The sequence below is a fragment of the Rattus norvegicus genome, chromosome 7 (genome assembly GCF_036323735.1).
Source record: "Rattus norvegicus strain BN/NHsdMcwi chromosome 7, GRCr8, whole genome shotgun sequence".
NCBI classification, from domain to species: domain Eukaryota; kingdom Metazoa; phylum Chordata; class Mammalia; order Rodentia; family Muridae; genus Rattus; species Rattus norvegicus.
Window position 1 is genome coordinate 122225029 of NC_086025.1, and position 12582 is coordinate 122237610.

General features: G+C 52.9%; 1 protein-coding gene across 26 annotated transcripts in view; it reads left to right on the top strand.

The window, feature by feature from the left end:
• Positions 1 to 11597, top strand: part of Ppp6r2 (protein phosphatase 6, regulatory subunit 2) — a 71658-nt gene extending 60061 nt beyond the window's left edge. For 15 of the 26 annotated variants that reach the window (XM_039078856.2, XM_039078863.2, XM_063263333.1 and 12 more), the window contains 13 exons: positions 60 to 124; positions 1881 to 1996; positions 3258 to 3343; positions 3821 to 3901; positions 4270 to 4367; positions 4700 to 4757; positions 5049 to 5170; positions 5416 to 5579; positions 6495 to 6651; positions 6742 to 6830; positions 7543 to 7738; positions 10388 to 10615; positions 10705 to 11597. In XM_039078856.2, the coding sequence (XP_038934784.1) occupies positions 60 to 124; positions 1881 to 1996; positions 3258 to 3343; positions 3821 to 3901; positions 4270 to 4367; positions 4700 to 4757; positions 5049 to 5170; positions 5416 to 5579; positions 6495 to 6651; positions 6742 to 6830; positions 7543 to 7738; positions 10388 to 10615; positions 10705 to 10753 (1509 nt within the window). In that variant the 3' untranslated portion in view covers positions 10754 to 11597. 26 annotated transcript variants of the gene reach the window in all.
• The last annotated feature ends 985 nt before the right edge of the window (positions 11598 to 12582 follow it).

A 12582-nucleotide genomic window follows, 5' to 3' on the forward strand; every position in this document is an offset into this window, starting at 1 on the left:
TAGGAGGCAGTGTGGCCCTTGGGCTCTTTCTCACACTGCTTGCCGCTCTGCTCTCACAGCTGTTCCAGAAGTGCTGCCTGGTTCAGAGGATCCTGGAAGCCTGGGAAGCCAATGACAACACACAGTAAGAACTCTGAGGAGCCCTCTTGCCAATTAGAGATGCATCTTACTTACCAGGATGTTGGGCACAAGACTCCAAGCTCCATGTCAGGCTCAGCAGTGTCTAATGTAGATATGTGCCTGGGACTATTCTAGAAGGGATCTTGCTACTGGGTATACAGCAGTAAGGGCTGCTCAGGCAGGAGGATGCAGGGAGGCATGGAGAGGAGTGGCATTGAGTGGTAGATGGCTGGGCCACACGGTGGTAGGTAAGTGGGTAAGTGACCCCTTCCCACTTGTCTTGTTTGTACATTGTGCACTTGTGGTGTGTGTGTGTGTGTGTGTGTGTGTGTGTGTGTGTGTGTGTGTGTGTGACAGAGAGAGAGAGAGAGAGACTCATTATGTAGCCCTGAGAGAGAGAGAGACTCATTATGTAGCCCTGAGAGAGAGAGAGAGAGAGAGAGAGAGAGAGAGAGAGAGAGAGAGAGAGAGATGGGGTGGGGCTCATTATGTAGCCCTGACTATCCTGGAATTCACCACATAACCAAACTTAAAACTCAGAGATCCTAAGGAGTCTGCTATTGCTTCCCAAACAAATGCTAGGTTTAAAGGCATGTGCCACTACAACCAGCCAATGTTTTGGCTTTTTGAAATAGTCTTACAATATAGCACAGGCTGGCCTAGAACTTCTGCCTCAGTTTCCCATGTGCTGGCCACAACCATTCTTTAGTTTTCGTTTTAAGTGTATTATTTTATGTGTGAGTGTTTTGCCTCCTGTATGTTTGTGCACCCTGAGTATATGCCTGATACCTTCAGAGGCCAGATGATGGCACTGGGTCCCTAGAACTGGAGTTACTGATGTGAGCTGCCATGCGGGTGCTAGGATTCAAACCCAGATCCTCTGGAAGAGCAGCCAGTGCTTTTAGCTGATAAGCCATTTCTCCAGCCCCAGCTGTAACCACTCTTACTAAACTCGAAGCACACTGTTGGCACTTGCGCATGTTAGCTTTTCCGCAGCATCTGTCTGAGCCTTCCCTGCACTCAGAAGCTCTATGTCTCTTAGGGCTCAGTGGCCACCCTCATTCATTTGTTGCGCTCTGAGAACAGGTGGGCTCTAGGCAGTGTTGGGGAGTGCAGAGGTGGGCACAGTTGTGGGACTATCACCCAGGACCTGTGAGGTGCACAGGTAGAGCCTAGAGCTGCTCACTTGGTGAGGCCCTACACAGCTCCAACAGTGACAGTGTCCCAGAAACAGTGCCCTGCACAAGCAGTGCCACCAGCAGTCCTGACTCAGCTGTTCTGTCGCTCCTGCCTCTGGTGGAGCTGGGCTAGTTCTGAGCTTTCTGCGTCCATCTTTGTCTGTAAGTGGGCCATGGTGTCTCGTTAGTGTTTCTTGGTCTGACGAGGGAGGTGTGGCTGACCTTAATGCACACCAGATGCTCGGTAATCTTCAGTGCCCTAGAGGTGAGGCTGTTGGTCAGGCACGGACTGGTTAGGTTGTCTCCCTAGAATTTACCCTGGAGTGACAACTGCAAAGTAGGCAAAGGCCGGGGCTGGGGATTTAGCTCAGTGGTAGAGCGCTTACCTAGGAAGCGCAAGGCCCTGGGTTCGGTCCCCAGCTCCGAAAAAAAGAACCAAAAAAAAAAAAAAAGTAGGCAAAGGCCTAGGTTTCAGATGACAGTGGAGATGACCTTCAGAAAGCCTGTCACTTGGCCTTCCCAGCAAGAAGTTGGGCAAAACCTGGACTGAATGACCTCCTTAATAGTTCATTTCACTTTCAGGGCGGCAGGTGGCATGAGACGTGGGAATATGGGCCACCTCACAAGGATCGCCAACGCAGTTGTACAGAACCTGGAGCAGGGCCCGGTGCAGACACACATCAGTGAAGTCATCCGAGGTGTGCCCACTACTGTCCCCTCCCTCTGCCCTCTGTCCTCAGTCGTTACAACTACACTGATATAGGACAAACCATGTAGCCTTCTTTGTCCTCTTCATGGACCAGAGACCTGGAGAGTAGAGGAGACTCAGCCAAGGACAGTTCGTGGCTCCAGTGCTGGGCTAGAGCCATGAACCAGGCTCTCTTGTGCTCACAGGCTTTCCAGAGATGTGCCTGTCCTAGAGGTCCAGAATCACCTTCCTGCTTTGTTTTCAGCTCACACAATTTAGAGGGCCTTGCCTAGTTTTTGTATCAGGAGGCCATGAGTGTGGGTGATATCCTGTCCCCTGGGTTGTGGGCAGCAAGACCTGGAGCCCTGAATCTGCACCCCAAGCAAAATAGCAGAGCTCTTGTCCTCAGACATGGCGCCTACTGCTCTGTGCATAGTCCCTGATGCAACCTCCCCAACAAGTATGAGTTAAGGAAGCTCCAGGTAGTTCTCCCCATGACTGAGGACCAGAGGATTTTTTTTTTCCTTGTGGTATCTTGGAGGCCACTTGCCTGTTCCTCGTCTCCTTAGACTTCAGTGTCTGGTGGAGTTGAGCTTGCTGGTCCGTCATCACACATGAGGAGTGGGCAGCAGGGCAGAGCAGTGAGCAAGCTGGGGTGGCTCTCTCATTGCTAGAAGGGAACAGCAGCAAATGGGAGGTGAGGGTGAGCAGAAGGTTCTAGATCAGGCTCAGGCTATAGTTTCCACACTCCAGGCCTAGAAGGAATGCAGTGGAAAGGTGCTCGCTTCCTCAGATCCTTAGGGTGTGCATATGTACCAGCAAGTAGTTTAGACCAGGCCTGACGGCATAGACTTTTAACCCCACTGCTCTGGAGGCAGAGAAAGGCAGATCTTTAGCAGTTGGAGGCCAGCCTAGTCTACATACTGAGCTGCAGAACAGCCAGAGCTGTATAGTGAAACCATGTCTCACAGCACAAAACAACAGAGTTCTCATGCCCTGAGGTCTCTGTAGGACAAGCTGAGCATTGCGCTACTCAGAGTTGCTGGAGCCTAAGGCCCTGTAGGACATTAGCCCTCCCGCTTTGCTGTATTGGCTTACTTCCTATCAGCAGCCCCTGTTTGTCTTGAGTGGGCTGATCGAAGAAGCATAACTTGTCCTCTCTGGACCAGCCTTTGCCTGCTAGGGCTCCTGAGTGCCCTACCCTTGGGACTCCTAAGTCCCATACTCACGAGGGTACTCATAAGGACTTATGAGTACCACTTACCTTGCAGGGCTCCCTGCAGAGTGCCGTGGACGCTGGGAGAGCTTTGTGGAAGAGACACTGATGGAGACCAACCGCAGGAACACTGTGGACCTGGTGAGGAAGCTGGGGCTCCTTCTGTGGCAACATTGCTAGTCCCATATGCAGCACAGGTGGAGGAGGGAAGCGCAGGGCAGGACTGGACACTGAGCTCAGCCCCTGGCCTGCAGTCTGTTCCATGCCATGCTGTGCTGGCAGCAGAGCTGGCTCCCTGAGGATCTCTTTGCAAAGCTAGTGTTGTCTTTCTTGGTACCCTCCCTCCAGAGCTATGGCTCATTTGTAAAGGACTTTGCTTGTGTCCCAGGGCTTTACGGATCAGGGAGGTTGGGCTGTTTTTCATGAGGCTTTGCCCTCACTTGGCATTTCATTGTAGTAAGCTGCACAGGCCTACAAGTGTCAGGGGATTGTGGTGTGGGAGGGTGCTGGGGAGGGGGAGACCCAGGCTGGGCTGGGTTGGGCCTGGGGCTCTGGCTGGAATGGACTGGGTGGGGTCTGGCTAGCTCACATGCCCACCCCATCTGGCCTGTGTTTTAGGTGAGCACTCACCACCTTCACTCCTCAAGTGAGGACGAGGACATTGAGGGTACTTTCCCTAACGAGCTGTCCCTTCAGCAGGTGAGGGCATGGCCGGCACTCTGCACCCTGCCGGGCCCTTCTGGAGCCTGTGTCCTTGGTAGTGCTTAGTTCCCATGACACTGCATAGCAAAAGAGAAAAGTAACTCATCTTCAAGCACATCTGGGGGAGAGGGGGGCCTGGGAGAATACCCTAAAGTCACATTATCTTGCTGAGAGTCCTGGGGACACTAAGCTTGAAAGCTGACTAAGGAGGTGCTCTTCCGTAAGCGACTGTACAACCGCTGTGAACACTGAACCTCTGGGAAAATCCACTGCCTGCTTCGCCAGAGGCTCCTGAGCAGTGGAGTGGGCTCCAAGGAGCAGCCACTGGCCACAGCCTGGTCCATAGCAGCACCCTCTCCTCCCAGGCCTTCTCTGAGTACCAGATCCAGCAGATGACAGCAAACTTTGTGGATCAGTTTGGCTTCAATGATGAGGAGTTTGCAGACCAGGATGACAACATCAAGTGAGTGCAGCCACCATGAAGGCTCAGGCTCTAGGCTAGCACCTCCTCTTCCTTAAGCCACTCACTGCACCGTAGAAGCGTAGAAGCGGCTCCAAGTGATCTTGCCAGGAGTGAGGCCCGCTGTCCCCAGGAGATAGCCAGTGTCCCACCACTGCTGAGGGCAGCCAGGAGTGAGGCCCGCTGTCCCCAGGAGATAACCAGTGTCCCACCACTGCTGAGGGCAGCCAGGAGTGAGGCCCGCTGTCCCTAGGAGATAGCCAGTGTCCCACCACTGCTGAGGGCAGCCAGGCCCATTGGAGTAGAGGTGGCACTGAGGGACCTTGTTCTTGCAGTGCCCCATTTGACCGGATTGCAGAGATCAACTTCAACATTGAAGCCGATGAGGACAGTGTGAGTGACTGGGGGCAGGGGCTGCTGCAGGGCATAGTGGCATTTCATTACACTTGCAGATAGTTCAGGCTGTGCCCACAACTTGGTCCTTGTCACAGGTGGCTGGAACCATGGGGCCCTGGCCAGTATATCTGTGTGTTGGGACTGGGAGGCTCCCCTCCATGGGAGTTGGGAGCAGTTTCCCTCCTTGCCTCCTCCTACATTGTCTGTCAGCCGTGTTTTGTGAGCGAGCCCCCTGGAGTTCTTTGGGACCAGATTCTCCAGAAAACAGCTCCTCATTCTGTCTTACAGCCCAGTGCAGCTCTGTTTGAAGCTTGCTGCAGTGATCGGATCCAGCCCTTCGATGATGACGAGGAGGACATTTGGGAGGATGAGGAGACTCGATGCACGGCCCGGGTGATGGCCAGAGCCAGGTGTGGGGCTCCCTCATTCTCCCAAAGCCTCCGCCCTTGGGGAACCCAGCCACTGTTAAAAGTGCCCCAATTCCTAGAGGGGTAGTGACCCTTCTTGCAGAGACCAGAGCAGAAGCTGGGAGCCAAGCAGTGCTTACTCTGGACGTCCTGTACCCAGCCTGGCCCAGTCCCTGAGCCACCACAGGTTCTCCTGCACTGGGCATCACCAGGCTCACCAAGTGTCTGTTCCCTTCATGCCTGCCCAGGTTTGGAGCCCCTCACACCTCAGAAAACTACTCAAAGAAGGCCGTGGGACATGGAGGCCAGGGCAGGAAGACTGGCTCCCCCACAGCTAGGAATGTGCCTGGACTGGCCACGCCTTCATCCCCTACACAGAAAGAAGGTCCTCGCTCAGAAAGTGATTCAGCAGGTAGTACCTGAAGAGTATCAAAGGGACGTGGGTACTGAGGACAGGGTGTGGTGACTTGGCTGAGGGATTTTCCCAGCAGTTGGTGACCCGGTTCCCCATCTACACATGGTTTCATGAGGTGTTCTGGGTTCTGCTCTGCACTGAGTCGAGAGCCCAGTGTTCTTACTCCCTGATGTTTTGCTGCCTGCATGCATCTGCACTTGCACAGCTGGCATCCATTGGCCTTGCTAGGGAAGGAAAAGCCCATGATTCCCGTATGTTGCTGTGTGCCTCCTCTCAGATGTACTCAGGAGCACCTACCTATGTACTACCTCAGAGGCCCCTTTTATCTGGTCTGGGTGCCTAGATACTCAGGATACGGGCAAGAAGCCATCTTTCTGTTAGGAGTTGCTAGCACCTTAGCTGGGGCTGACAAGAAGCTGCAAGGGCAGGAACACCCACAGCAGGGGCCACCCATGCCAGCATCAAAGGGAGCAGAGAGCCTGCTATGACCTGGGTTGGGACAGGTGAGATGGTACCTACTTTGTACCATCAGCCTTCCTGGAGGCTAGACGGGGCCTTACAGTTATCTCATGAGGCACTGCCTCAGCAAACACTGACGCCCACACATGCGCTCTGTCCCAGTAGATGATTTACAAGACCCTTTCCAGGTAACTTACAGGGGCCCTTACTCCCAAGTGTTCAGGGTTGGAGGCCATACTACCCTTTGCAAAGCCCCAGTAGGCACTACTGGGGAGTGCTGCCATCCCTGTCACTTGAGACAGGGAGTGCTCTTCTGAGGACTCCTAACTGGGAGCATCTTGCATTCCTGTTCATCTCTGATGATCCTCTCCCTATCTCCGTGAGTGCTGCTTCTCCCGTGTCTGTCACATACTAGGCCTGCCTACTCCTGACTGCTGCATCTCCCTCTGGCAGGTACTACATGGACAGCAGTTTTTGATGAGCCAGTGAACCCGCTGTCTGCAGCCTCAGGAGCTGCGAGGGATGTGGGTTCTAGTGCATGGGCGGCTGGTCCTTCAGTTGCAGAGGAGAAAGGCTGGGCCAAATTCACCGACTTCCAGCCTTTCTGCTGGTAACAAACATCAGAAATGGAGTCATGCCTGTTGGGTGTCAGGACCGGCGTTGCCCAATCGGCTCAGCCTGTCCTCATCTTCTTTTATAGCTCTGAGACAGGGCCCCGGTGCAGCTCTCCTGTGGACATGGACCACAGCAATGCCGAGGGTGGCCAGAGTCCAGGCCCAGAGAAAGCCTGTGAGTAGCAGCAGCTCAGACACCTGCCTTGACTAGTTCCCAGGCCTGACGCAAGGCTAGACCCCATTGAGAAAGTGGGAAGTGGTTAAGGCCCCAGGTGTGGCTGTCTTTGTGGTGTTGGGATCCTTACATACTTGTGGGATTGGAGTTGGCATGTACTGTTCACTGTGCAATACATGAAGAGCTTTAGGGTCCTCCAGCTTTAGGGGTACAGGGCAGGGTAACATACCCACTAGGGTGCCCTCATGGCTCAGGTCTGTACCGTACAACCCACCTGCATCTTTGAGTCACATTAAGTTATGTAGATGTGTCCCTGATGGGAAGCCAACATGGGACTTGATTGAAAAGTCCTTGCTCTCATCTCCTTCCCAGGAAACTGGACTGGGTTAGAGCAGGTGAGAAGATTGACGTCTTTTCTGGGCATTAGGTTTGAAGTGGCATCTCTGACCCCTTGCTTCCTGCTCTGAGAAGAGCACACACATATCCTACTCATCCTGTGGAGCAGTGGGACAGTCCACACGGAAGCCACATACATAGCAGTCCATGTGGTTCCCGAGAGCACGCACATACACACGTCTAACACTCAGGGAGCCAACATCAGCCTCTCATCTTTCACACTGGCTCATGCAAATCCAAGGTCACTGAGGCCATGGTAGCTGTGGTCTCTGGCTCCTCTGCCCTCACAGATACCGCAGGATTTCTTCTTTTATAGTTGGTCCTACCTCGCCTTGTGCCTGGAACGTGTGTGTCACTAGGAAGGCCCCACTGGTAGCCTCTGACAGCAGCTCCTCTGGGGGATCTGACAGTGAAGATGACGAGAAGGCAGCGGGTGCTGTGGAAGCTCTGTGCGCAGGCCATACTGGAAAGGCCTCCCCGCCACCCAGGACAGCAGAGGCTGCTGCTGGCAGGTGCGAAGGGAATGCCAAGTTTTCCTGGGGGCCCTGTGAACACCGTGTGGCTTCTGAGGGCTACAAGTCACTAGCTTTGTAGCCACTGAGAACAGGGCCCAGTGGCCAGATGTCAGCTCCCTGAAAACAGGTGGAGGCCAGACTGGAACTCCTTGCTGCTGCACCATGGCTAATGATCCTGTGAGGCTGTCTCTAGAAAAGACAGTGCCTCTTTACCAAGGGGAAGGCTCAACTGGAGGGCTGGACTTGTATTTTCTGTTTTAAATGATTAAGAGTAGAAGATAGAACTTGGGTGTCCCAAGAGCTCCCCAGGAACTTGGGAGGACAGTCTCCACTAGAGGCCAGTTTCATAGAATACCTGGTTTCCAGGCTCTGGGACTGGCTAACTCTAGGGTTGTCTCAGATAGTGGGAGAAAAGTGGCCCATCACCCTTAACTTTGTATAGGGCAAGCATATGGCTCTGGCTAGCCCTTTCCTGTTGCCCTTCTTGTGCCGGGCCCTTTATGGTCGGGTACTTGTTGATTCCAGTCAGGTGCCCTGCATGCTCACACAGTAGGACGAAGCACACCTCAGGGTTGGGGACTGGGTCTGTAGTCCAAGACCTGGCTGGGAAGTAGAAGCAACTCACAGGTGGACAAGCCAGAGTCCTCCTGAGGTGTCGTCTGAAGGCCTTCCTTCCCTAGGGAAGGAACCAGGAATGTCACTATCCCCCTGCAAAGAGGCCAGCCACTCCAGCAAGCGTTTCTATTTTGAGTGGTCAAGATGAGAAGATACAGGACCGAGGTGTCGAGGAGCTACCCAGTGACTCTCACATAACTAAGCCCATGTTCACCAGGGAGTTCACAGCCCTGACATTCAGGTGCAGAGAGCAGGTGGGGGGGCTCAGGAGCATAAGGCGTAGCCTGTGGATACAGGATACTGGAAATGGCTTGCAGCCCGTACAAACGCTCTGAGGCTCCACATAAGTTCAGGGTGCAATAGAAGTCTCAGGGCTGGACCCTACCAGGAGACAAGGTACTAATTACACTATGCTCTTGACCATAGAACCATGTGAGTTTATTTTGTTTTGGATTTTGCATCCATCTTGAATGAATGTCATCTGTGGGCTTTCTGGTCTTGTCCCTTCCAAGTCTGGGATGTACCTAACACCAGGCTGATCGTGACACAAGTGGGCACCAGCCAGACTGCCTAGCACAAGTTCACCATCATGCATTCAGGCCCTGGGTCCTACCAGCCCTGACTACTCCCCCTCACAAACAGGGTAGGCCTTGCCCACTTGTGTGCTTCTGGAGGGTCCTCTGTGATATTGGGTCTTAAGTGTTTCCCTCAGCTAAGCTGGGAGATCAGCTGGAATCCATGGTTGGTGTAACACAGTGGTTCCCAACCTTCCTATTGCCATGACCCTTTAATACAGTTTCTCATGCTGTGAGAAATTTGCAAATCGCAAATTATTTTTGTTGCTACTTCATGACTGGAACTTTGGTACTATGCTAAACATAACTGTAAAAGGTTACAGCTCACAGCTGAGAACTGCTGTGTACAGCTGGGTCTCATAGTCTCATACTCTGTGCACACAGCCCCTGGCTGCTCATGTCCAAAGCTCATTGAGGCCCTGGCTCAGTGTTCTAGGAACCCTAGGCAGGACATCGCCCCTAAAGCCAACAACACTATGCATCTAAAAGATGTGCAGGAAAGCAAAAGTGTAGAGCCAAGACTTGGAGAAGGGTTCACATGGTTACTCAGATGTGATAAAGCTCACCACGGGAAAAGCCTAGACTGGAGTCCTAGACTGGAGTACACAGGCTTGTTTGAGTCTTGCCGTGTTGCAGAGGATGGTCTCAAGTCACAACCCTCCTGCCTCCATCTCTCTAGTGATCAGATTACTGAGGAAGACCACCACATCCAACTAATAGCCTGCCTTAAAAGTTTAAATCTGTAAAACCATCATCCTGTTTTCCTAAATCCTTCCTTAGAGAAATACTTTAACCCTGCTGCAAAAAAAGACAAAGTAAACCCCATATAAAGCTATTCTCAAAACTTGCTAGATCGCTGCACCACTGTCAAGTTTTGCTCAGCCTTTACAACTCCTCCCTCCCTCCCTGCCCTTCCTGGGACAAAGCTAGTATCTTTGTTCTGCAGGACCCATCTGATACTTGTGGGTAGGCTAAATTAGACTAGGCTAGCCTTGGGTATGAAGGCCCTCAGGCCTTATATAATCCCTCCTACTCACCCCTACTTTTTTGTAAAGACAGATCTCACTTTATAGCCCCGGTTGGCCTGGAACTCTCTCAGTAGGTCAGGTTGGCCTCAAACTCAGTGACCTGCCGGCCCATGCCTCTTAAGTGCATGATTATGTGTCACCATGCCTGGCCCTCAGGGACCCTTTAGATAGCATTAAAGGTGGAGTTGAATTTAATCAATGCCAGTGGGACCATCAGTAAATGAAGCTCCACGGTTATTAGGATTTGAGGCTGCTTATAGGAAGGATTGAGGTCACAATAGTCATGCAGCTTGTCCCACTATCTGGGACTCAGGCTACAAAGCTAGACAGAAGCAGAAAGGAGCTGCTCAATCCAGCTGGTTGTGGGTATCTGAAATACGCAGCGGCGAGGTTGGGGCACCCGTAACTGAAGCCTGTCTGCCACACAGGGCCGAGTGTCCTGACAGCACCGTGTTAGCCCCTGCCTGCCCTGCTCCTTCAGAAGTGACCATCAGTCCTGCCGTGGCTACCATAGCACCAAGCAAGGCAGGCTCTCCCACAGCCACCATAGTGGTCTCTTCCTCAGTGGCTACTGCGGTACCCCCAGGACCAATCATGGCAGTAACCACAACAGCTCCAGCCATAGTTGCAACCCTGGGGACAATGACAAAGGACAGGTGAGTAAATTGGCCAAAGAGGGTAAGGTGGACTGGATGAACTCCAGAAGGTCACATGCTGCAACTCTGCCTCTTCTCCACTCATGCAGGAAGACAGATGCCCTGCCAGATGGAGCTGCCTTAAATGGCCCTGTGTAATGGCTGCCGCCCAGCTATGGCCCACCCTGGTCAGGCTGCCTCCTTAATCAAGAAGACTACCTGGTGATGCAATTTTTTTTAATTTAACTTTAAAATAAATGCTGCATTTGGTAAAGCTGGCAGTGGAACCCGTTGGATGACCCAGCTCATGTTTCTCCTGCCTGCCCTTGGTCCTGTTGGAGGACAGGATGCACCTGGCCATTCCCAGGCCCAGGTCTTGGTGTGGCAATGCAGCCCTGACGCGCAGCTTCAACCTGCAGGAGTTGGGGAGGGAACAAGACCCTAAGGGGCCAGCACCATCGGATGGGCAGGAAGGGTGCGGATCTCCAGGCGCTGGTTTCATCTGTATTTTTAACGCATGGAGGAAAAGCCGTTTTTTGCACTTTGTACCCAGCTACAGTACAGGGTCTCTCTAGGCTCAGGGCAGATGTACAGGCCTGAGTTGGAGAGACCTGATCCCCACTAATAATACTACATGGGGGTCTGGCACTAGTTTGGCCACATGAGGTCAAACCCCAGTTCTAGCTGCCCAGGGACTCCTGGGAGCTGGTGTTGAATCAGGCTACACATTTTGACTGCCTTAAAAACAAAGACCCTCTGGACCCGGTGCAGTGGTCTCTGTGCTCAGCAGGGCAGACTGGCACACTCGGGTGGGGGTTGGAGCTGCACCAGACATGTAAGAGTGGACACGGAAGAGCACTGGGAGGCCTAGGGACCGGGCGGGCCCATAGTGTCCAGGAAGAGTCTAAAGTCTATGTTGTCTTTTTTTTTTTTTTTTTTTAAATGTTCTGACCTTCTGACAGGGCATCTAACCCCCAATAAAAAGGATCATTCTTACTGAAAACGTGTTTGTTATTGTTAGGCTGCAGATGCGGAGGCAGCCTGTGGGACACACCTTTGCTACCCTAGGCTCATCTCAGTTGGGACTCCTGTTGAAACAAAAGGAAAAGCTCTACCTGAACAATCAGACCAAAGACACCCATTTTGGGAAAGCTTGTCCCACCCAACCCCAGGGCCCATCCTGGGAAGTGTATAAGGGGTGTATCCCTCTGGAAGTGAGTTAGCCCCAAGGATCATATCCCTCCCTCCCTCCATCCCTCCCTCCTCACAGCTGCTCTGCTTCCTTCACTGGGTCCCGTGGTTCTGCCCTTGGCCTCTGCCGTATTCACCTTTTTTCCAGGTCAGGAGCCTCAGCTGCTTCCCCAGCTCTTGACTCAGCACCTGAAGTGTGGTGAGCAAGGCTCTTCCCAGAATCCGTCCTGATGGGTTTCCTGATCATAGCTCCAGGAAAGATCTAAGCCTATCCCATGTCCAGTTTTGGGGACCAGAAGTTGTGATGATAGAGCAGCAGAGCTGATAAGTTCACAGCCACCTCCCACCACACAAGGGTCACCCCTCTGCCATCTTCATTGGGTCTGCCCCTTTTGTACCTGCTCTGCTCACCTTTCACCTGAGCCAGGCAGGGCTCAGGTGTCCAGTGGCTAGCCCTCAACACCAACAGTCCCCTGGGCCATTCCTCCAATGTTTGCAGCACTCACTCAGACCCCTGACTACAAATACATAGCCAAGGAAGTCTAGGCCTGGTGAGGGTCACAGGCAAGGAGAACAGTAACAAGTCCAGCAACAAAAATCACAACACCCGAGATGGGATGATCAGGGGTCTCCAAAGTAACCCGAGGGAAGGAGGAGGAATAGGTGTAGACAGCCTAAGACCCGGGACCACTAAGGGTATTGCCCCTTCACTAGCTGCATTTCCCTCGTCCTAGCTGCCTTGCGTGAGAACCTTTTTTTCCTAAGAGCCCATGCTCCTTTCTGTCCTTTGCCTTCAG